General features: G+C 55.8%; 2 protein-coding genes and 1 long non-coding RNA gene across 4 annotated transcripts; 1 reads left to right on the top strand and 2 right to left on the bottom strand.

Annotated features, from left to right (window-relative positions):
- Nucleotides 1-863: 863 nt before the first annotated feature.
- USF2 (upstream transcription factor 2, c-fos interacting) lies at nucleotides 864-15,522 on the bottom strand. The gene is made up of 10 exons (XM_090056119.1): nucleotides 15,351-15,522; nucleotides 13,391-13,437; nucleotides 13,043-13,158; nucleotides 12,404-12,523; nucleotides 11,822-11,975; nucleotides 10,984-11,071; nucleotides 10,689-10,747; nucleotides 10,018-10,112; nucleotides 9,397-9,525; nucleotides 864-5,353 (listed from the first exon to the last, which is right to left on the bottom strand). Exons 1-10 carry the CDS (start codon nucleotides 15,389-15,391, stop codon nucleotides 5,264-5,266), a joined length of 939 nt encoding a protein of 312 aa, XP_089912245.1. The 5' UTR covers nucleotides 15,392-15,522; the 3' UTR covers nucleotides 864-5,263.
- A 333-nt stretch (nucleotides 15,523-15,855) lies between these two features.
- Nucleotides 15,856-24,291, top strand: LOC149861713 (uncharacterized). 2 transcript variants are annotated; one of them, XR_016443359.1, is made up of 3 exons: nucleotides 15,856-17,019; nucleotides 17,515-18,173; nucleotides 21,617-24,291. It is a non-coding gene; the product is annotated as an uncharacterized LOC149861713 (long non-coding RNA). The 2 variants fall into 2 exon arrangements; XR_016443358.1 differs by having other exon boundaries at nucleotides 23,062-24,269.
- On the bottom strand, nucleotides 18,332-21,617 carry C6H8orf90 (chromosome 6 C8orf90 homolog). The gene has a single exon (XM_090056121.1). The coding sequence runs from the start codon at nucleotides 18,911-18,913 to the stop codon at nucleotides 18,413-18,415; it is 501 nt and encodes a 166-aa protein (XP_089912247.1). The 5' UTR covers nucleotides 18,914-21,617; the 3' UTR covers nucleotides 18,332-18,412.
- Nucleotides 24,292-24,561: the final 270 nt, after the last annotated feature.

The following is a 24,561-nucleotide window of genomic DNA, read 5'->3' as shown; positions in this document are numbered from 1 at the left end:
CCCAGCGGCTCCAGGCCAGCGCCTGGCCCAGACCCATGGGCGCCAGGGCCCACACCTTCCCTTCCACTGCCCAGGGTGGGGGCACCGGCTGGCCGGCACCTGCCGTCCCCTCCGCCCTGAGAGGGGCTGGGGGGGTTAGGGCAGGCGGGGGAGCTGGGATCCCAGATGGGAGAGGAGTAGGGTCTGGGGGATGACGTGGAGCCAGGATGCCGGGGGTCTCTGGGGGAAGAGGGGGCATTTGGAGCCCGGACGCCTGGGTTTCAGGGGGGAGCAGGAGGGCTGGGAGCCTGGACACCCGGGCTCTCTGGGGGCTGAAGGCCCAGAGGGGCTCGATCCTGGGCCTGAGGGTGGGGCCGGGGCTGGGGAGCCAAGGCCGGGCGGGAGCAAACAGCAGTCCCGTTGCATCACTGCAGCCGGGACCCAGCAGCGCCGGGCGCCGCGGCGCCAGCCCCAGGCGACAGGAAGGCTGGCCAAGTCGGGGCATGGCCCCCTCCCCCAGGGCCCTTCCCCCTGCTGCTGTCCAAGGACGGGGGGGGGGGGCAGGCCCGGATGCCTGGGTTCTCTCCAGCTGGGGGGGGGGCTGCCTCCCCCATACACCAGCCTCACGCCCTGCTCCCTCCCTGAGCTGGAGAGAACCTGGGTGTCCCGGCTCCCAGGCCTCCCCACCCCAAGAAGACACATGCGGACAACCCGGGTGTCCAGGCGGGGGTCACTCGGACAACCCCGGCGCCCGGGGTGGGCACACGGGCCTACATTCATTCCCTCCTCCGGGGACAAAATCCACCCTCCCACCTCTACCTGTGCCCCCCCATCACCCACAAATTCCCCGCCACCAGGAAAGAAGTGCACCTCTCCACGCTCTCTCTCAGCGTTTTCTCTTTTATATACAAACAGTTGCGTGTCGGCTCCGAAATCGCCTCTTTTCACCTCAAAATCCCGGTTGCTTTTGGCTGTTCCCACCATTGCCTCCATCTGGGGGCTGGGGGAGAGGGGGGAGAAAGGGGCAGGGGGGGCGCCGTCTCCCTACACTAACCTCCAATTTCTGCAAAGGCAAAAAAAATTAAAAAATCCCTTTTGGGGGGATTTTTTATGCTCGATCCTTTCTGTGTGTGCCTTTTTCTCCCATTTTTCTCTCCCACTGGTTCCTCCCCAACAAAAGAACTCCAAAGCCACAATCCTGGACCCCGGTTGCTCTTTTTTTCCCTTCAAATCCTTTTTTTTTTGGGGGGGTGGGGGTTAAATTCTTTTCTGAGGCCCGCACTCTCAACTCGAGTGCAGGCATTTGGAAGGAAAGAAAAAAAGCCAACATTTTGCCAGGGAAAAAGGAAACCTGCCCCCAAAAGCCAGGGTTTTGACCCAAAAAAGCTGGCGGCCAGTGTTCAAAAACCACTGCGATGAAGATCGCAAGGGAAAACCCCCAGAATGGCAGGTTTGCGACCCAAAAGTCTATCAAGAGCCACTTCCAAAAACAGCAAATGCCACCCCCCACCCCAAACTCCAGGCTTTTGATCCAAATACTGAGACTGACTTCACAAACCCATAACGCAAAGTCCCCCACCCCAAGAACTGCAAGTTCTTGACCCAAAAGTCTATTGAGATTGACTTCCAAAAAATAGCGAGGGAAGGAGATAAAAATCCCCAGAATTGCAGCTTTCTGACCTAAAAATCTATTGAGATCGACTTCCAAAAATGGTGAGCAAGGAAAAAAGAAAAACCCACCATACTTCAGAATGGTGGGTTTTGACCCAAAAATCTATCAAGGTTGACTTCCAAAAAATGGTCATACGGGGGGGAAACCCCTCCCCCCCATTACCATTTTTGGACCTAAAAAACTATCAAGATCGACTTCTGCACATGGTGATGTGAGAGGAAACTCCAGAATTTCAGGGTTTTGACCCAAAAAAATCCATCAAGGCTGATGTCCGAAAACCATAGCTGTTAAGATTTACAGGAGAAAAAAGCAAAATTGGGAGTTTCTGACCCCCCAAATCACAAAATATCGATTTAAAAAAAACCAACATTTTTTAAACCTGCAAGGTTCCAAAATCATGGTTTTTGACCCGAAAACTCCTCCAAAGTTAACTTCCAAAAGCCACAATTGGTGAAAATGTACGAGAGACCAAATTTGCCATTTTACACCCCAAATCTCAACCAAAAAGACACCCAAAAGCCACAAATGTAGAAGACTGAATGAAATCCCCTCCCAGTGGTGTTTTTTGACCCAAATCCAGAGACCAACTCCCCAAAGCTTATTTTTTAAATATTTGCAAGAAAATAAAAATAAAAATCACATCTTTGATGTAAAAAATCCCACAAATTTGATTTCTAAAAGTCATAATTTTTGAGACTCTGGGAGGAAAAAAAAACTCACCCAAATTTGTGATTTTTTTGACCCAAAAATGTGACCAAAATTGATTTCCTAAATAAGCAAAAAAAGACACAAAAAGTGTCCCCCAAAACCTTTATTTTTTGGGTCAATCTTGCTAAAAAAATCCTGAACCTTCCTGGGTCTCTGCTCTGAGCTCAGACCCTCTATACAGATGTCTTTTTTTGCCACTAAATAATAAAGTACAGATTAATTACAAAAAACAATCATCATCATAAAAAGAGAAAAAATGGTTAATTTTTTCCATGCTCTTGTTCTCACCTCCGTTAAAAAATAATTACAAAGATAAAGGAGCTGGGAACAGGGATACTTTTTAGGGGAAAAAACAGGGAAATTGACTAATAATTATAAATCTCTTTCTTTTTTGCCCCTTTGTGGGATTGTGTTTTAGGGGGAAAAACAGGGATATTGGCTAAATTATTATAAATCTATTTATTCCTGCTCCTCCCATGGGACAATTTCTTCTTTTTTTTTGGCGGGGGGTGGGGGAGGGAAATGGAGGAACTGGGTACAATTATTACCAATGTATGTATATTTTTCCTCATATCAGGTATTTTTAGGGAGGGAAAAACAGGGAAATGCGCTAATTATTATAAATTTCTTGTATTTCTCACCCTCTTAGAGTAATTTTTTTTTGGGGGGGAAGGGAAATTAACTAATTATTATCAATGGCTGATATTCCCTCCCCACCAGGAGGTAATATATTTTGGGGGGGGGGGAATGGCAATTATAAATTCTTGATCTCTCTCCCCCCCCAGCAGGGCCATTTTTGGGGCAGGGGGAACAGAACAATTGGTGAATTATTAACAATTCTTCATATTTCTCCACTGGGGGGAACAGGGAAATTGACCCTCCTGGGGGGAGAAAGGTAAAAAATGTATAATAATTTGCCAATGGGTGGGGTGGGGGAGAACAGAAGCATTGGTGAATTAAAGAAAATCTTGCTATTTCTTCCCCAATGGGGTCATTTTTGGGGAGAAAAACAGGAAAACTGGCAAATTATTATACATTCTGGATTGCCCCCCATCCCCATCCAGGTCATGGTGTGGGGGGACAGGGGAATTGGAAAACTATGATAAATGCTTGCTCTTTCTTTCTCCAATGGAGTCCTTTTTGGGGGGGGGGGGCGGGGGAACAGGGAAATGAATGATTAACAATTCTTACTATTTCTCCCCCAGTGGGGTCATTTCGGGGGGGGTGGGGAATGGGATGGGACAGGGAAATTGACCAATTATTATGAATTCTCGACCTTTGTCTACCCCGCCTCCCTGGCACAATTTTTATGGGGGGGGGGGGAAGAGAAATTGCCAAATTGTTATGAAGTCCTTATTTTCATTCATAATATTTGGGGAAAACCCCAGGAAATTGGCTAATAATAAATCTCTTCCTTTCCCCCTACCCCTGGGCTCCTTTTCCCCTTTCTGTCCCTCCTCAAATATACCTGAAATGTTCTAAATTTGGGTTGAAAATGAAAAGAAAAGGAGAATTTGTCACACCCCTGAAACCAGGGGGGGAGGTTTAGACACACCGGGAAAGGGGAAAACTCACTAGCCCTCTCAGAAGAGCTGGTAGCCACAGGGGGCATATGCAGTAGCCAGGGTCTGGGGTGGACTTCAGTTTGATTGGCCACTTGGGATGGCTCCGGAGGGGGTCAAGGGTCATGGGAATAATTAGTAGCACAAAGCAATTAGTTAGAAGCCACAAGATTATTGCTGGCCATAGGAGAATACCCCCCATAGCCACCATGGACGTAGAAGCCAAGCAGCACAAGGGGTGGCTGGCCCCAAGCAAATAACTGGCTGCCAACAGAAATCCTTGCTAGAAATAATTAGTAGCCCACAAAAGATAATTAGTAGCCCACAGGCAACCATGAGCAACCCCAGGGAAACTGAGTCAACAAATCTGTACTAGGCAAGTGCAAAAAAAGGAGCAGCCAGCATAAAATAAATTAGTTGTGAAAAGCAGATAACGAACAGCCAAAAGCAAATCATTAGCCCAGGAGACAAGATTTGGTAGCCCAGGGGATTTGTTAGTAGCCACAGGGCAATGAGTTGCCAAAAGCAAATCATTTGTAAAAAAATTAGCAGCCCAGAGAAACTGATTAATAGGCAGAAGCAAATCATCAGAAGCCCAAGAAAATAATTAATTCCAGAGAAATAACAAGGAGCCCACTGGGATGGGCTACTAGAGGAAAAAAAGTAGCCATTTTGGGGGAAGAAAAGGATGATTGGTTGATTTTCAGCTCAATCCTGGTCACTAACAAGCTTAAAAATGTTACATATATTGTGCTGTATGTATTGGATAATCAATATATGTATCTGCATGCTGTTGTGTGGCCGTTTCTTACCTGGCCCACCCCAGAGACAGTCACATCTCTGTTGTCTCTGTGCACTGTTATATGTAGCCATTCCCTGGTCCACCCCAGAGCCAGCTGCATCTCTGCTTTGTCCATGCACTGTTCTGTGTGGCTGTTCCCTACCTGGTCCACCCCAGAGCCAGCTGCATCTCTGCTGTCTCCCTGCGGCATCCTATGTGGCTTTCCCCCCACTTGTTCCACCCCAGAGCCACCTGCATCCCTGTTTGCCCCAGAGGAAACAGAGGCCCAGGGTTCCCCCTTGAGGATCCTGAATAGGGTAAGAGGAAGGGGCATTTTTAATGGGGGTGGGGCAACAATTTTCCCCTCTAGGGGGCAATTTTGGAAGTCACAGTGGGGGCAGGGTGACACACACAGAGGTGGGGGCTGAGTTAAAAATCTACTATATATATATTTATACATATAAAAGAAAAAAAATACAGGGAGGAGAGTGTCGGCCCAGGTGGGGAAGGGGTGGGGCAGGATATGCCCCTCCCCCACCCCCCGGGCAAGGGAGGAAAGGGTTACTGCCCCGAGGCATCGCCCACAACCTCAATGCCATGCTGTTGGAGCTGAGCCCGCAGCAGTGAGTTCTCGTTCTTCAGTTCCTCGATCTGTGGAGAAGATGGGTGGGAGAGGTTCAGGAGAGGGCTCCACCCCAGAGCTGGTCACATCCTGGGGGATTTCCTGTGCTGTTCTTTTTGGCCGCTCAATATGTTCCACCCCAGAGTTGGCTGCATCTTGGGGGCTTCCCTATTCGGTGTTGTATGTGACCATTTAAACACACTGCACCCCAGAGCTGGCTGCACACTGGGGGCTTCCCTGTGCGGTGTTGTATGTGGCCATTCAACCTGTTCCGCCCCAAAGCCAGCTGAAACTCAGGTACCCTGTGGGGCATTATATGCTCCTGCCTGTTTCACCCCAGCACTGGCCGCATCTCCACTATCCAACATGATGTTATATGCTGGCTGCACCTCAACTATCCTGTGGGGAGTGATATGCAGCCATTCCCTGACTGTTCCACCTCAGCACTGGCCGCACTGCCACTACACCACATGCGCACTGTTTAAAAAGGGCCCAGCAGCGGCATCAGCCTCAGTTTGGTCCCAGCTCCGGTGCGAGATGTGCGGGTGTAAGCCCACTGTGCCCCTGTGAGCCTAGGGAGCCCAGAAGAGACCCCAGGACCCTCGATGAGCCCCAGCCTGCCTGCAGGTAAGCAAGGGCCTGTGAAGGGAGGGACCTAGTCAGCTGGGACTGGGCTAAGGAGGGGCACACCCCCGCCCCCTGGCTCCTACTTCACCCAGCCCCCCAGGGAGCTGCGCAACTGGAGCCTCACGAACAGGCTGTGCAAACAGGCAACCTCCTGGGCCCGGCATGCGAGTTAGCGCGGGAGTTTGCGCAGGAGGCTGCATGGGAGCCTCCCAGAGGAGACAGTCCCAGCCGTAGCCAGCCCACCAGTGGCATGACACAGATGGGCACGCGCTGTACCCTGAGGTTCCCTTCGGGGTCTGTAGCCCCCACCCTGGCACCTTGGAGACGGTTACCCAGACAGAGCCCATGGTCCCAGGCTCCATAGATGGCTGCGGGGGCTGCCTGTCGCTTTTTCAGGCTCTGGGGCCCAGGAGCATGGCCACCTCCCCTCGTGGGGTCTGCTTTATACTGGGGTCTCTGGCGCGCCAGCTGGAGGAGCTCCAGGCCGCAGCCCAGAGGCTGCGCGCCATCAGGGACTGCGAGCCGGAGACTGACTCCTACTGCCAGGCCCTTCTCCCCTGGGAGGCGAAGGGTTGACCACGGTCTCCCTCCAGAACAAGGGAGGACTCAGGGACCTCCCGCTCTGTCCAGCCCAGGGCTTGGACCAAGGTGGCGAAGAGCCGCAAGGCCCGCTGCACCAAGGCCCCTGCCCTGCTGGAGCTCTCCAACAGGTACGAACCCTCTTGCAGCCCCTGCAGAGGCTGCCAAGCTGCCAGCTCCCGCAGGCAACACAGAGGATACTGTAGCTACCACCCCCGCTCTCCCCAAGACCAAATGCAAAGCGTTCGTCGTGCGAGACTCCATCCTGAGGGGGTAATTTGCTGCCTGACCCCTTAGCCCAGGAAGTCTGCTGCATCCCAGGGGGCCTACATCCAAGACATTGCAGAGAAGATCCCTAAACTCCTCCAGCCCACAGACCATTATCTCATGCTCCTCATCCATGTGCGCACCAATGACATGGCTCGGAGCGCTCCCAGCCGGGACATGTGGTGCTACAGGGATTTGGAAGGGGGGCTAAAGGGTCTGGGGGCGCAGGTGGTGTTCTCGTCGATCCTCCCAGTCTCGGGCTGAGGAGGGGGAGGAGGATCCAGGTAGTCAACCAAAGACTGCGGCGCTGGTGTCACTGGGAAGGCTTTGGCTTCCATGACCACAGCCCGCTCTTTGGCGAGAGAGGCAGCGAGCTGCTGGGAAAGGACTGCCTCCACCTCTCCCCTGGGGAGGAGGCTCTTCTCAGCCAGATGGGCTGACCTGCTCCACCGGGCTTGAAACTAAGCCCGCTGGGGGACGGGGGGGACTGCTGGCCTGCTGAGTGGCCCTCGCACAGCCAGCAGGCTTAGGCATTTAAGGGATCCCGCCCCTGCCCCAGCCCTGGAACAAAATGTAGGCAAGGCAGGCACCCCCAAGGGGACACTTGCATGTCTATACAAATGCCAGGAGCTTGGGGAATAAACAGGAGGAACTTGTCCTCCTGCTAAATGCAAATAACTACGATGGCACTGAAATAACGGAGACCTGGTGGGACTCCACTCATGACTAGACTATGGGTATAGACGGCTATACCCTGTATAGGAGGGATCAAGTGGACCAAAGGTGCAGGGGTGTAGCTCTCTATGTCAAAGAAAGCTACGTGTCCCTGCAAGCTGACACTAACACCCAGGGTGGATGACTTCAGACCCCCCGGTTATAATCCATGGGGAACACGGTGCAGGGGATACTATGGTGGGGGTCTACTACAGACCCCCTACCCAGAGTCAAGACCTCGACCAGGAGTTCACTAGGGAATTGGCTGAGGCTGCTCAGCCCCTGGCACAGATCTTCGTGAGCTCCTGGCGCTCTGGTGAAGTGTCCAATGACTGGAAGAAGGCCAATGTGGTGCTGATCTTCAAGAAAGGGAGGAAAGTAGGTCCAGCAAACTACAGGCCCATCAGCCTGACCTCTGTCCTGGGGAAAGTCTTGGAAAAGATTATCAAGGAGGCCATCCTTAACAGACTAGCTGAAGGCAATATCTTGAGGGATAGCCAGCATGGGTTTGTTGCGGGTAGGTCTTGCTTGACCAATCTTATTTCCTTTTGTGACAAGGTGACCTATCACCTGGACAAAGGGGAAGAGATTGATGTTGTATATCTTGACTTTAAAAAAGCCTTCGATCTGGTATCCCATGATCACCTCTTGGCAAAACTGACCAACTGCAGGCTTGGGTCCACCACAGACCGCCGGATGGGGAACTGGCTCCGCGGTCGGACCCAGAGGGTGGTGGTAGACAGGAGCCGATCGTCTTGGTGTGCTGTGACCAATGGGGTGCCTCAGGGCTCTGTCCTAGGGCCTGTATTGTTTAACATCTTCATTAATGATGTGGACATTGGAGTCAGAAGCGGACTGGCCAATTTTGCCAACGGCACCAAACTCTGGGGCAAAGCATCCGCACCTGAGGACAGGCGGGTGATCTAGGCTGACTTGGACAGACTCAAGAAATGGGTGGACAAGAACCTGATGGTGTTCAACACCAAAAAATGCCAGGTTCTCCACCTCGGGAGAAAAAACCTGCGCCATGCTTATAGGCTCAGCAGTGTTATGCTGGTTAGCACTATGGATGACAGGGAATTGGGGATCATGGTTGACCACAAGATGAACATGAGTCTGCAATGTGATGCTGTGGCTAGTAAAGTGAGCAAAACGCTGGTTTGCATCCATAGATGCTTCTCAAGCAAATCCCAGGACATCATTCTCCCCTTGTCTTGGTGAGGCCACAGCTGGAGCACTGCATCCAGTTTTGGGCTCCACAATTCAAAAAGGACATGGAGAACCTTGAGAGGGTGGAGAGAAGAGCCACGCGCATGATCATAGGTCAGGAAAACAGACCTTACGATGACAGGCTGAGAGCCATGGGGCTATTCAGCCTGGAAAGGCGCAGGCTCAGGGTTAATCTGGTGGCCACCTGTAAGTTTATCAGGGATGACCACCAGTATCATTTGTTCACCAGAGCGCCCCAAGGGATGACAAGATCGAACTGTCACGAACTCCACCACGACCACTTCAGTCTGGACGTAAGAAAGAACTCCTCCTTCACGGTCCAAGCCCCCGAGGTTTGGAATAGTCTGCCACTGGAGGCGGTTCAAGCACCCACTTTGAATGCCTTCAAGACACATTTGGATGCTTATCTTGCTGGGATACTATGATCCCTGCTGACTTCTGCCCCTGGGGCGGGGGGGCTGGACTCGATGATCCTCTGGGGTCCCTTCCAGCCCGAATGTCAATGAAATCTATCCCATGTAAAGTAACGTTACATGGGGCTATTCCCCACCTGTTCCACCCCAGAGCTGACTGCATCTTAGCTATCCCATGGGGTGGTATATGTGGCTGTTCCCCACCAGTTCCACCCTAGCACTGGCCACATTGTGGGGGTCACCTGTTGCCGCAGCAGGTCATTGTCCATCTGCAGCCGCTCGGCCTCCTTGAAGGTCTCCTGCATGCGCTGGTTCGTCTGTCGCAGCTCCCGAATGTAGTCACAGGCCTTGGACAGTATCCCACCCTTGCTCTAGGAAAGGGGATGGGGCTTAGCCGAGGGGACAGGGGTCCAGGGTGGGCCCCACCCTAAGAAACCCCTCCCTCCAGCCCCACCCCTTCTCATCTCAAGCCCTTCTCCCTTCCCAGCCCGCCCACTGGTCACCACCAAGTCGCACCCCCTGCTCACCTCGAGCCCCCCCTCTTTACCATTGACCCCCCTGGCACACAAGCTAGAAGCCCTGCCCATTGCCATCACACCTGGCTGGTCCCAAGCTCCAAGCCCCACCCTCTTCCCAACCTAAGCCCCACCTCCTTTCAATCCCCTCCTTAACAACGAAGCCCAATAGCTCCACCCCCAGCCCTGAGCCCCCAATTTATCCCCGCCCTAACCCGACTTAGCTCCACCCCTCCATGACCTAACATGGCTTCCAGCTTTACAACTACCCCTCCATGAGGTCATGCCAACCCTTAGTCCCACCCCTCCATGACCTAGCCCTGCCCCAACCATTGTCCCGCCCCTCACCGCGCCTGTCTTGCTGTTGTCAGCATTGCAATCAGGGATGATCTTGGATAGCTGCACAATCCAGTTGTTGATCTTGTCCCGCCGCCGCCGCTCCACTGGCGAGAAACCCAGGTGTCGGCATGGACACACAGGGGTTAATCGCAGCCCTCCGGCCCCAGTGCGACTCGGGGGGAGGGGATGGGGGAGAACAATGATGACAGCAGGGAAATTGGTGCCTTGATGCGACCAGCTCTGGGGTGGAGCTGGGGGGAATGGCTGAGTGGAATGGCGAGAGTTGTGGGGTGCAGAAGGGGCACCAGCCCCTGCCCAGGCCCAGGGCATTGTGGGACATGTACTCCCCCTCCCACCCCATCTAAGGGCACAGTTGCCTATTGTTACCCAGAATGCATCAGTTGAGGTAGCATCATGCCAGCAAGCACTGGGCTGCCAGGGGACAGGACTGGCTGTGCTCAAGGCAGCTGGGGGGAGCCCAGGTTCGTTGCGGGGGTGGGGGGTGTCCCAGAAGCCTGGGTTCCGTGGGGGCAGGGAGGTGTGTGCATGCACCCATGTTCCACTGGGGGGTACGTGTCTGTTCCCAAGACGGAGGAGCACCCACTCCTGACTGTTGCCCAGGGGTAAGTCCTGCTCCACCTGGGTAAGTGCCAGCCTGCCCAACACCCCCCACTGCTCACCTTCATTGTGCTGCGCTCGTCGCCTCTCGTCACGGGGCGTCCGTGTCCCGTCCATCTTCCTGCGCGGGGGGGGGTGGGAGGGGTGTGCAGTTAGAACCCAGGCGTACACGTACACACACACACAGAACCCAGGTGTCTGGGTCTTTCACCACTCCCACCCCCCAACCTCTCTCAAGTCTCCTCTCACCTTATCCCGCCGCCTACCCTCTCATGCTCTGACCCAAGCCCCACCCCTCTACCCCATGCTTCCCTTCCTCCCTCCCCAGTCCCTGTCCCTGCCCCCAGTGGCACTCACGGGGAGTAGGGGTGGGTGCGGGGGGCGATGGTTCGCTGCGTCCCCGTCTGCAGCACGTCCTGGGGTGTCATCATCACGTAGAACTGCCCTGGGGGCGGGGTGGGGGGGGGGGGTCACTGCCCGGGTTCTCCCCAGCACATGAAGTGGGGTGGCTGGGAGCCCGGACGCCTGCATCTGGCCCCGAACATGAAGGGGGGGCGCTGGGAGCCCGGATGCCTGGGGTTCCTCTGGCCCCGGGGGCTGGGGAAGTCAGAGCAAGGGGCACTGGGGGTCTGGACACCTGGGTTCGGTCCCCAGCTCCAGGGCCCAGACGTCCGGGTTCTCTCCCAGACTCCAGGGAGCCCAGGTGCCTGCGTCCCACCCCAGCGCCCAGCCAACGGCCGGTCTCAGAATGGGCTTCTGGGGCCCACACTGGGGCCAGAGTGAGATGGGGGCCTAATAAATTAGCCCTAATGAGAGGAGGGACACAGCCCCCAACCCTCAAGATCCTGGGGGGCCTCCCCATTGACCTCTGACCCCAGAACATCCCTCTAGACCCTGACCCCTCCCTTCCTTCCCAACAATTTAAAGGGCCAGTGCTTCTGGAGTCTCATTAAGAAGGCCCACCAAGTTGGCTCTGGATATACAAATTTATGCAAATAAGCTGAAAAGTCAACTGGCTTGACCCTTTTTGTCAAGAAGCCTCGCCCTCCTGACCCCAAGGCCCCGCCCCCTCCCCTATCCTGGGCCAGTTTTCCCAGCAAGTGGGTTTCTCCCTGCTATGCCCTGGGTGTCTGAGTTACAGGGGCTTTCCCTGCCCACCCCGCTTCCAGGGGGCGGGGCTGAGGGCGGGGCTCACCTCCGGCCTGTGCCAGGGATTGGTCGGTGGTCTGAACAGACACAGCGGTGGTGTCGCCCACGGAGGAGGCGGGGAAGTAGGCGAAGCGAGCCTCCCCACTGACCCCGTCGCCCGCTGGGCTCCCGCCATTGCTGAATGGGTTCTGGATCACGGCCTGTGGGGGCAGGGGGGCGGTTAATCTGGGGGTGCCTGGATGCCTGGGTTCCCTGTTGCAATTATGGGGGGGGCGAGGACACCTGGGTTCCCCGCTGGGATAGGGTGGGGGAGGGGGCATGGCCTGGATGCCTCGGTGCCCGATCCAGAACTGGAAGAGAGGGCGAAATGAGCCTGGGGAATGCCCGGACACGCGGGCTCCCTACCAGGATGGGGTCTGGGACAGACTGGAATGGAGGTGCTGGGGGGGGGCCCTGATGCCTGGCTTCTCTGCCAGGATCTAGGAGGGGAGAGGGTGCAATGTGGGTGGGTAGACGGGCTGCCAGATGCCTGGGTTCTGCCCTGCCCACCCCCCGGCTCCAAGGCCTCACTGCCCCTATGCTACTCCTCCACCCCCAAATTTAAAAGGACCCTCCCCAACCCCTCCACCTGGGCCACGGCCTGCTGCCCTCCAGCGAAGGCGGCGGTCGAGACAACGCTGACGGCTCCCGCAGCATCCGTCTGTCCATCCAGCTGACTGTCCGTCACCTGGACCACGCGGTACGTCACCTGGGGGGGCACAGGAAGGGATTAAACCATCAGCTGGGGGAGGGGGGCATGATGGACTCCAGGGCCCAGATGCACAGAACCCAGCGGTCCCTGTTGGCCACTACAATGGGTCTAGTGCCCCCCCAGCGGCCCCTACAATGGGCCTAGTGCCCCCAGCAGCCCCTGCTGGCCACTACAGTGGGCCTAGCGCCCCCCCAGCAGCCCCTGTTGGCCACTACAATGGGTCTAGTGCCCCCCCAGCGGCCCCCACAATGGGCCTAGCACCCCCCCAGTGGCCACTACAATGGGCCTAGCACCCCCCACAGCCCCTGTTGACCACTACAATGGGTCTAGCAGCCCCCAGCGGCCCCCATTGACTAGTACAATGGGTCTAGTGCCCCCTATGGGTCCCCAGTGACCACTGCAGCCCCCAGAGAAGTAGATTCAAGTCCAGTGCCCCCTGGGGGTCCCCCTGGCCACTGCAGGGCACCCCTCGGTGCCCGCCCCCCCCACCCCCCGAGCCCTCCACCCCAGCCCCACCTGTCCTCCATTGGTCTCTGTGCGGAACTGGTACTGGATGTTGTGGTCGGCGAAGGCCGCTTGCTGGACACTGGCGATCGCCACGGCAGTCTGCTCATCCGCGGTGCCACCGTCCCCTGGTGCCAGAGACACACATCAGCCACCTGGACCCCCTCCCTGCTCTAGGGGGTGACATTGGGAGTCTGGACACCTGGGCACTCTGGGAAGGGAGTGGGATCTGGGGAGGGGGTTAGCAAGCTGGGATGCCTGGGTTCTCCCCAGCTTGGGAAGGGGAGAAGGGGCCGAGAGCTCAAGCAGGGGTGCCTGGACACCTGGGTTCCCAGCTCCAACCCCCTCCCCCCCACTCACCTTCCTGCAGCTCTACTCCTTCCTCAGCTTCTTGTCCTTTCTCGTGGCTGGAAGACACAAGGAGACGACTTAGCTGGAGCCCCCAGGCGGGGACGGGCACCCAGCTGCCTACCCCAGTTCTCACTGCTTTTTCCCTGCCTGCCTGGAAAACACCTGAGTGTCACTTTCTGATTGACAAGCCTAGCTGGTGGGGGGAGGAGTTTTGCTTCCCATTATGTCCTGGGTTGCTGGGGGGGGGGGAGTGGGGGGGCAGTCATGTGACCCAGTGCATTGTGGGAAACTCTGTTTGGCCGGGAAGAACCAAGGCATCCACGCTGGGGGGAGCTGGTGGGGGTGTTCTGAGCTGCTGTGGGGGTATGGGGGCTCAGTACTTGCAGTGGCCACTAGAGGGCAATGTCACCCCCCATTTATACTGGCCAAGACTGGGGCGAACCCATCCAGGGGGAGTGAAGCCCCCCCCCCAAACCACAGGGGTGCCCCCCATTTATACTGGCCAAGACTGGGATGTGAACCCAGGTCTCTGGGGGGCGGCAGTGAAGCTCTCTCTAACCCCAAGGGTGCCACAACTCCATGCCCCACAGCTCGGGGGGTCCGACTAGGCCCCCAGCCTTGGCGCAGGGGAGTAGACCCAGCTGTCCAGGGGTATTAGCCACTGAGGGGGTGGGGGGATCACTGGGACTCCATCTCCCCCAGTTTCTTAGCAACTGGGTTGTCAAGGCAACTTCCCCCAGGTCGATGGGGGGCTGCTGCAGCTACTCTGCCTCATTCCCCCCCCCCCAGTTACTCTTGTGCTCTGCTCTGACCCCCTGGAAGCAGCCGCCCACCACCACCGGGGCCAGGGAGGGCAAACCCAGGCATCCAGGCGCACCCTGCCCACAAGGCCAAGGCCAAGGCTAGCCCGTGCCCCCTTATCAGCCACAGGCAGGGAGCTGGCAGACCTGACAAGAGGGTGATGAGTTCTGCAGCAAGGGGGCCATATCTGCCCCTCCCACCCCCTCGAGCTCCTGGGCCCAGCAGCACCCCACCCTTGCTAAGGGAGGCCCCCAGAGGTGCCCAACCCCTCCCGCTCCTGTTCTGGGGGCACAGGAGGATGGGGGGTCCGGTCTGCCTCCCCTACAGACCCCCCCACACTCCCCCAAACCTCCAGACCATGACACCCCAACACGCTTTGACACCACAATCACAGCCCCCCACCCACTCATCCAGGATGCCCCACCCATCTTGTGTCACATGACCCATCACACGACCCCATGTCTTCACCCCCCCAGCCCCCTGGAATCTGCCCCCTGCTCCCCCAACCCCTCCCTGCCTCCAGATATGCCCCATGCCCCCCCAAATCCAACCCCCCCGATTTGGCTCCTTTCCCAACCTCCGAAGACCCCAACCCCTCCCTGAAGTGACCCCCCATCCCCTCCTGCCTCCCAAATCCCCTCTTGCCCCCTCCCCTCCCTAAATTTGCCTCCGACCCCTTCCTGCCCCCCTGGTTCCCAAAGGGATGCCCACCACCTCCTGCCCCTTCCCAGACCCCCCAAACATGCCCCCTCCCCCCAGGTGTGCCCCCAACTCCCTGAGATTTAGCCCCCTCCCTAAAATATCCCCCCCAAACCCCAAACTCTCCCCCAGATTTAACCCACTCCCTGAAATGCCCAACCCCCACCCCAACTCCTATCCCATATTTAGCCCCCACTCCTGCCCCCAAAAGCTCAGTCCCTGCAATTATGCCCCCTCCCTGCCCCAAAGCACCCCCCAGCCCCTCTCGCAGATTTAGCCCCCTGCCTAAAGTGCCCCCAAAACCCCCAACCAACCCCTCCCCCCAAATTCACCCTCCTCCCTGAAGCTGACCCCCCCCAGGCCGTCCTCCATTTTGTCCTCTCTCTCCCCCTCCCCCCTCCTTTGCACCCGGATCATGGCTCCCGCCCCTCCTCCCAACCCCCCATTCCCCTCCCCCCTCCCCCCGTACCTGGGCGCAGCGGAGGCGGAGGCCGTGTCCAGCATGTCCATGGGGGGGAGGGGGAGGGGAAGGGGGAGGGGGGGGACCCCCCTCAGCGGCGGGGGCCGGGGGGGGGCGGGGGAGGGGAGGGGGGGGCCCGGGGCTGGCGCGGGCACCCGGGAGCCGGAGCGCTGATCACGGGGACAAACACCCGGGTCATGTGAGGGGGGAGGGCGAGCGCCGAGCCCCCCTCCCGCCTCCCGCCCTCCTCCCGGCCGGGCCGCTTCCTCCTCCTCCTCCTCCTCCTCCTGGTGCTGCTGCTGCTCCTGCCGGGGGCGCGCGGGGCGGGGGGGCCCGGGCGGGCGGGCGCTGACACGGGCGGGCGGCGGCGCTGGCGGCGGCGGCGGCGGCGGTGGGGGGGAGGGAGGAGGAAGAGGAGGGTGGGGCGGGGGGGGGAGGAAGCGCCCAGCAGCCGCCGCCGCGAGCACCGGATGGAACGTTGCAACAATGGCGGCGCGGGCGGGGGGGCGAGCCCGGGGCGGCGGGAATGGGACGTGGGGACAGGTCGGGGGGGGGGCGGGATTAGAATGTTGGGACTGTCCCGGGGGAGGTTGGAACGTTGAGACGAGAAGATGGAACGTTGGGACAGTCCCGGTGGGGGCGGGATTAGTGTTGGGACGAGCGGATGGAACGTTGGGACAATGCGGGGGGGCGGGTTGGAACGTTGGGACAATCCCGGCGGGGCGGGATTAGAACTTTGGGACGAGTGGCTGGAAAATTGGGACAATCCTGAACGTTGGGACCATCCCGAGGGGGCGGGATTAGAATGTTGGGACGAGCGGATGGAATTTTGGGACAGTCCGGGGCGGGATTAGAACGTTAAAACCGTCTCGGTGGTGTCGAAGGGGAAAGGTTTGCCGCTCCCGGAGGAAGGGGGCGGGGTTAGAGAACCTTGGGCAGTTGAGACAGTCCGGCGGGGCAGGAAGGGTAATTCCGGACCCCCCGCCCCCCGGCCTGGACCTGCACAGCAATGGCGCAGGACAAGAGGACGTGGGCGGGGGGAGTCGCGTGTCACTCGCGAATGGGGGAGGGGGGGCACCGCAGAGAAGCCCGCGGGTGGGATCTGAATCCCTTGCCCCCGCCGTTGGAAGACCGGGGGTGGGAGCTGCGACCGGTGGCCTCGCGTGGCGCCGGCACCGGATAGAACGTTGCGACACTGGGCGGGGGGCGGGGGGATTCCAATGGGACGTGGGAGCTGGGGGGTGGCAGCCGGGAAGCCCCGGATGGAGCGTGGCGGGGCTACTTGCCCCCGCCCCCTAGTGACCCGGGGGCGGCGGTGCGGGGCGGCCCTGGGTCTCCCCCGGCCTGGGGCCAGGGACGGGTGCTGGTGCAGGGGTCGGGCGGAAGCCGGGTGCCCGGCACGGGACTGATGCCCCCGCCCTTCCTGCCAAACAAAACAAAAACTTATTCACCCGAATTTACGGTGGAAAACAACGATTTTCTCTGGTTCAAATCCTCATTTTCTGTCCTAGAAAAGACAAAAGCTTTTTATAAAAAACCTGGTTTTCCATAGGGGAAAAACCCCTTCTTTTTGTGTCAAAAACCCTCTTTTGCAAGAATATGGCCCAGATGGGTTGTTGCACCTAGGTTCCTGTAACTCCCCCCCCACCCCCAATTGTGGGGTTGGCGAGTTTTTTTGGTAAGTATCTCCATCTAGAGGAAATAAAATAGGAAATTTGAATGAATTTAAATGTTATTTAAATGCATTTTAAAGTACCCCCCTGATTTCTGTTAAAGCCCCCAAAGAAATCATTTGACGAGCCCCCTTTTTTATAGAGACACCAGCTTCTTGTGCAATGAACTTGGGCTTCAAAAAGGGAGAAATGTTTTTTATGAGACCTAAATGTTCTGTAGGGGGGGAAAGAACAGCCCGCCCCCAAAAACAGAACACCCCAAAAAACAAAAGACCCCAAAACAAAATGACTGGCCTCAAAATGCTTTGTTGCTCTAGGGGGTAATTTTTTAGACTGGGGGGGGCATTTCTTAGGCTTTGATAGGGCATTTACTAGGCCCAGGAGGTGGGGGAGGGAATTTCTTAGGCTGCAGGGGGGTATTTCCTAGGCTGGGGTGGGACACGCACACACACATACCCCCCCTTCCCTCCTGTGGCATCCAACTGTTTTGCATCTGGCAGGCCTGGATTCCTGGCCAACATCTGGATGGGGGTGGAGGAGTCCCAACTGGAGCCTCTGACTTACCATGAACATCTGGAACCACTGGCAAGGCTAGGCTGGGATCACTGAACATCTGGGACCCAAAGGCAGGTGAACCTGGAGCTCGTATACATCTGGAGTATGGTGGGGAGCACTGCAGGATGCAATGAACATCTGGAGCATCCCAAAGGGTGGTGCTGGGGGTGTGCATCTGGATTATCAGGAGTGTTGGGAATGTTCCACAAACATCCTGAGCATGAAGGCCCCTACAGCTGAAAGGCGATAAACATCTGGAGCGTGATGAGGACACAGCTGGCCCTTATCTGCACTTGGCTTCAGGTTCCCAAATGTTTGGAACACAGACAGGCAGTGTTGGACTGTAGAAACACCTGGAGCGTTTTGTGGGACACAGCTGGCCCTCATCCACGTCTCAAGTGAGGGTCCCAAACATCTGGAATAGTGAGGCAGGGAGGATGGGACATTAGAAACATCTGGAACATAAAGGCCAGGATTCAGAAACACCTGGAGCATTTAATGGCCCACAAACATCTGGAGTCTATGGGTGAGCTGGCCAGGACATGATGCACATCTGGAGGGCTGTGATGGCCATGCTCAGCCCACCCACATCTGGAACATGCAGGTAGGTAGGGCCGGCACCTTGGCATTTGGCCCTGAACATCTGGACAGGTGATGGGTGTCTGGTACATCAAGAGGGGGAGATACAAACATCTGAAGCATGAAGGCAGCTGTAGAAACGTCTAGCAGGTGACTACAAGCAGGACTGGGGGATTGGGAAGCCCTGGAGCAGCAAGGTGGGCAAGGGTGGGTATTAGAAACATCTGGAGCAGAAGGGGCTGGGGTTCCTGCACAGCTGGAACATCACTGGGGGCTGCAGTGGGGCTGCGCAGGGCCCTGCCTGTCGGTTGGCTCCCTGGGGCTGGTGGGTGTTGTGCGAGCCCCTGTGGCGGTGCCAGCCTGGCGGGCATAGCGGAATGCCAGCTCCTCCAGCTGGCGCTTCTTGACAAAGGCCTGGGCAGTGGTGTGCAGGGGCTGGAGGAAGCGAGGCACAGGGCAGCCTGGGCGCAGGAAGAAACTGCAGCTGGCGCAGTCGGGGGGTGAGGCGGGCGGCCAGGCGAAGGGGAAGGGCAGCGTGAAGTCCTCAGTCAGCACGCGGATGGCAAAGTCCTCGGTTTTGCCCAGCTCCTGGTAGGCCTGCTGGATGCCCCGGAAATGTGCTTCCCACTGCCGGGCGTCCCCATCATAGATGTCCGGGAAGGCACCTGGCACCATCTGTGCTCCCAAGGGCTCCAGTGAGTCGAGAGGGGGGTGGCCAGGCAGGGCTGGGCTCCCTCTGTCACCACCTGAGGGGTGTGGACACATAGCACGGATTATCCTGGGGTAAAGGGGTGGGTGGGCAACTGCTTACCCCCATGCCAGATGCCTGTGAGGGCCACTGTGATGGCTCCCTGCTGGGGGGCAAGCTGGTAGTCCTTTATAGGGGCCAAATTTGGCCCCACGTTCAGCAGAGGGTGGGGCCAGTGTGTCATCAACAGGGCTCTGTACCCCAGAATTCGGGGGTGGCCCCTGCTTGTGCTTGTCCTGCCCTGCTGCCAGCCTGGTGGGTGCCCCTCACTCCTGAACTGCAGCCCCCTTCCCCATTGGTGCCCCTCACTCCCACTCTGCAGCCCCCTGCCCCGTTGGATGCCAGGGTGGTATCCTGGCTTTAGGCACAGAGTGAAGGAAAGGGACTGGGGTGAGGGGGTGAGGAATTGGGGGAGCAGGAGTGGGAGGGGAGCCTGTGATGGGATTTGGAGAGGGGTCTGCTTCCTTCCTCCCCACAAATCTATCCCCCACCCCCGGACCCCTGTTGTGTGCCTTGGCTCTGAGGTGAGGAGCCAGATGGGCCTCGGCCGGAGGAAGCCATTGCCTGTATGTCAGAGCCTTCATCTCCTCCCCCCCACCCCGTGGGAGGTCTTGTTTCCAACGGTTACTGTGGAGATGACAAAGGCTCTGTGATGACATCACACAGTGGGGACCTGCAGAGGACCAGGCCTTGCTTGGGCAATGCCACAGATCGACCAGGGGCCAGCTTCAGCTCTGGGAACATGGGCATCTCCATTCCCACATGTTGAGAGGGTCAGGAACTTGGGTTTCTGCTTATATATATATACACACACATACATATCTCAAACCCTCAAATTTTTGGTTAAAAGAGAGGGAGAAAAAGGTTTTTTTTACAATTTTGTAGCCAGGTGGTGATAGATCCCAGGCATCCTGGCTCCTGACACCCCTTGTTCTAACCACCGCCCACCACCCTTGGAGAGCTGGAGATGGGACCCAGGTGGCCTGGCTCTCATCTTGAAGGATGAGCTCCAGCTCATCTCCAAGATAGGAGCCCAGGCGTCCTGGCTCCCAGTCCTCCCTGCTATGGCAAACTTCCACAGGGAGAAAGAAGAATCAATGCTCTAACCACTAGGCAACATCAACACACACACTTGAAACAGCCCAAAGAAGACATTCCACTCTGCTTTTGCCACAGGTCTGTGTAGCACCTGGCGCAGCCCCAATCCTGGCCTGTTTGCACTGGGGGATTTGTACAGCACCTGGCACAGTGCTGGTCCCAGCTGGGGCAAGAACAGAGGGAAGAAGATGAAAAGCTTATGACCTCTGTGGACATTAAAGCAGCTGGAGTTGCAGGCCTTGGAGATGGTGGCATTGTCAGGAACTCATGGATAGATGGGGCTGGAGAAGCAGAGTAAATTCAGGGGCGCTTTGATGGGGAAATGGGAGCAGGGGAGGGAGGGGCACTGTGGTACCCTGAGGGGTAAAACTATGGGCTGGCTGGGCCCTCAAGCGGCTGCATCTCATCCAACCTCCAACTCTGGGTATCTGAACCAGACCAGACAAGGGTCTGTCCAATCTGCTCCAAAAAATATCCAGAGATGGAGGTTCCCCCCTCTGGGCAGCCCGTCCCAGGCTGCAATCTCAACCTCCCTGTGTCCCAAGAATCATCCATCTCCATCCTCCGTATACCCAGCCCCTGCTGCGACTGGGATCATATACCCCGCAACATGGAGGCCTTTTCCTCCAGACTCCATTACCCTGGCCTGTCCTGTTTTCTCAGGAATCCTGGGTGATGCACCATGGGGGGCAGTCTGGAGCAGGAGGGCTTTGTTGTCTAGCAAGGGGAGCGTTGCTGTGGTGGGGAGGACAAGGGGTACCTTAAGTCCATGGAAGAGTGCCTTGAATCTAAAAAGATGGAGGAGGTTCTTTGGGTAGATCTGATATCTTTTATTAAACCCAGGGCCAGACAAAGGCATGGGTGAACCATGCAGCTGCCCAGGGCCTGGATGGGGACCCAAAAAGGGTTATTATTATTATTAAGGAAGAATGCTCTGGTCCAGATCTGCAGAGAGTGAACCAGGGAAGCCAAGGCTGTGACTGAACTCCAGCTAGCTACAACTATTAAGGGCAAGAAAAAGTCCTTTTTTTAGATATGTGGAGAGCTGGAGGAAAAGCAAGGGCAACATTGGACCCCTGCTGAACCAGATGGGGCAGCTGACAACTGATGCCCAGGAAAAAGCCAACTTGCTAAATGGGTACTTTGCATCAGTTTTCCATCAGCTCCATGGGACAGCCCTGCCCACTGTGGGTCAGGGAGGCCCCATCGAGGGAGATACCTTGCCTTCCATCGAAGCTGACCTTGTGAAGGAACAGCTCGAGAGGCTGGACACCTTCAAGTCAGCCGGCCCTAAGGGGTTACACCCCAGGGTACTCAGAGAGCTGGCAAGCATTGTAGCCCAGCCCCTGGCACGGATCTTCATGAGCTCCTGGCACTCTGGTGAAGTGCCCGATGATTGGAAGAAGGCCAATGTGGTGCTGATCTTCAAGAAAGGGAGGAAAGTGGATCCAGCAAACTACAGGCCCATCAGCCTGACCTCTATCCTAGGGAAAGTCTTGGAAAAGATTATCAAGGAGGCCATCCTTAACAGACTAGCTGAAGGCAATATCCTGAGGGATAGCCAGCATGGGTTTGTTGTGGGTAGGTCTTGCTTGACCAGTATCATTTCCTTTTATGACCAGGTGACCGATCAATGTCATATACCTCGACTTCAAAAAAGCCTTCGATCTGGTATCCCACGATCACCTCTTGGTTAAACTGGCTAACTGTGGCCTTGACGTCACCATGATACGCTGGCTGGGAACTGGCTCCGCGGTCGGACCCAGAGGGTGGTGGTCGATGGGAGCCGATTGTCTTGGTGTGCTGTGACCAGTGGGGTCCCACAAGACTCTGTCCTAGGGCCTATACTGTTTAACCTCTTCATCAATGCTGTGGACATTGGGGTCAGAAGTGGACTGGCCAAGTTCGCCAACAACACCAAACTCGGGTAACGTGTCCACACCTGAGGACAGAAGGATGATCCAGGTGGATCTGGACAGGCTCAGGAAATGGGCGGACGAGAACCTGATGGTGTTCAACACCGAAAAAACGCAGGGTTCTCCACCTTGGGAGGAAAAACCTGCAACCATGCTTATAGGCTCGGCAGTGCTACGCTGGTTAGCACTACAGATGTAAGGGACTTGGGGGTCATGGTTGACCACAAGGTGAGCATGAGCCTTCAGTGTGATGCTGCAGCTGGTTAAAATGAGCAAAACACTGGCTTGCATCCATAGATGCTCTCAAGCAAATCCCGGGTTGTCATTCTCCCCTTGTCCTCAGCCTTGGTGAGGCCGCAGCTGGAGTACTGCGTCCAGTTTTGGGCTCCACAATTGAAAAAGGATGTGGAGAAGCTTGAGAGAGTGCAGAGAAGAGCCACGCGCATGATCAGAGGTCAGGAAAACAGACCTTACGACGACAGGCTGAGAGACATGGGACTCTTTAGCCTGGAAAAGTGCAGGCTGAGGGGTGATCTGGTGGCCACCTATAAGTTTACCAGGGGTGACCACCAGGATCTGGGGGAACGTTTGTTCACCACAGCGACCTAAGGGATGACAAACTCCACTGTGACCATTTCAGGCTGGACATAAGGAAGAACTTCTTTATTGTCCGAGCCCCCAAGGTTTGGAATAGACTGCTGCCAGAGGCGGTTCAAGCACCCAGATTGAACGCCTTCAAAACACATTTGGATGCTTATCTTGCTGGGATCCTATGACCCCAGCTGACTTCCTGCCCTGAGGCGGGAGGCTGGACTTGATGATCCTCTGGGGTCCCTTCCAGCCCAAATGTCTATGAAGTCTATGAAATCATTATCTCTGGCAAATGGGGGCCCAATTATAAAGGTTTGCTGGGGGCCGCTAGAGGTCTAGGTGTGGTATTGATTAGACTAACTCAAATCTAAAAAGGCTGCCCTAGAGTTTCTGATTGGATGCTCCAGAAACACCACATAGGGCTTCCTAGCAGGGCTTTATGCCCTGAAATTGGTGGGTGAGGAAGACTTGCTCTTAATAGTTCCAGGCAAGGGGCCAGAACCTGTGACCAGGTTGACTTTGAGGGGTGAGTGAAATTAAATCCTGTTTCTTTCTTCCAGATCGTGGTTGAGGAAGGTCAAGTAGTTACCAACGTGGCAGATTAATGGCTGCACTGTTCCATGTTGTGTTATTGCAAACTAAACTACATCAGGATGGGGTTTAGTTTATGATGGTGGAACTCATTTAAATTGCCAAAAACTCTCCTACGTGTAAAATGTGAGAACACAATGTGAAGCCACACAAAAGAACAATTTTCGTCATGTGTATAAGTGCCTGTAATGAGCATTAGAAATACCTTGCATTTTCCAGTCAGTTGGAATAGCAGTTCAGACAGCAACTGAACAGAGCTTTGTCATCCCTGGGATGATAACTTCAGTGACTGGACAGATACATGTTGATTTCAAAGTCAGTCCTATGTCCAAATGGGGCAGGACGAGTGAATGGAAAAAAAAATCAGTCTCCATTAATCTCCTGGGAGAAGCAGAATAGACTGGAGAGCTCCAGCACTTGACAGAGAAAATGTGTACTTGTCAAGAAAGAAAGCTTGTCTCAGGAAATAATATCCTGTCCCCTTAAAGCCTTGCATTATTTGTTCCTATGGCTGATTTCCATCACTGATGGGTTGTCTATGTGGGCCAAAAAACATGCAGGAAATAGTAGGCCGAAAGAAGTGTGGTGACTGAGCGTGGAGAAGAGTAATGGAAGGAGGGATCTGATAATTTCAAGACTAATGTCTAATCCTGAAGTCTGAGGAGAGCACTGATGATTCCAGGAATGTGCCTCCATTTGGGAAATATAATGCTGGACCCGTGAAGCATCTTATTCAAATATCCCCATAACAGCCGTACAGGGGCTGAATTCCTATAAGAAGCAGAGAGGCTTTCCTGTGGATTATCAAACCTGTAACTGCCGCTTCCCATCTCTTTTCTGGATCTAGAGATGAGTGAAATAACAAGTGACAGGGTTGCAGATATTGGATTCACCAACCACTATGACAATGCCTTGCTATTGCAATTTCCACATTGCTGCCAATAAATTTGCTGTGCCAATGAAATGCTGAATGAGAACCTTCAATTTGAACAAAAGGGGCTCTAGATAATGACTCTGAGATCTGCTGTATTTGGTGCCTTCCCTGTAACAGGAGAGGGGGAAGGATGAGATCTGTTCTGCTGGTGCCGAGGGGGATGATGTGCGCGTTGCAATAATTGAAAGTTTCATCAAGACACCCCACAAAATACATTTTTTCTCCCTTAGTTTTTCTAAATAATTATTTTTTTGTTGAGGTTGGCACAGTGGGTGCATCTACATGTTGATTAATGCACCTTAGATACATTTAGTTTATGACTTTTTTAAATAAAGGACTAACTAAATGTGCAGTACCTGAAGTTACTGCACAGTAGCACAGGCACACAGTTATTTAGTGATGCTTACTGGCATTAGCCTAATAACGCTGCACAGTGGGGTATTAGCATGGTTTTTGCCGTGGCATGCTATTAGGCCAATGCACAGTAAATGTCTCATGTAGATGTGTCCTCTGAGTACGCTGAACCTTTTGTAGA

Source organism: Crocodylus siamensis, chromosome 6 (genome assembly GCF_052110815.1).
Source record: "Crocodylus siamensis isolate JL-2025a chromosome 6, ASM5211081v1, whole genome shotgun sequence".
NCBI lineage: Eukaryota > Metazoa > Chordata > Crocodylia > Crocodylidae > Crocodylus > Crocodylus siamensis.
This window is presented reverse-complemented; position numbering and strand designations above follow the sequence as displayed.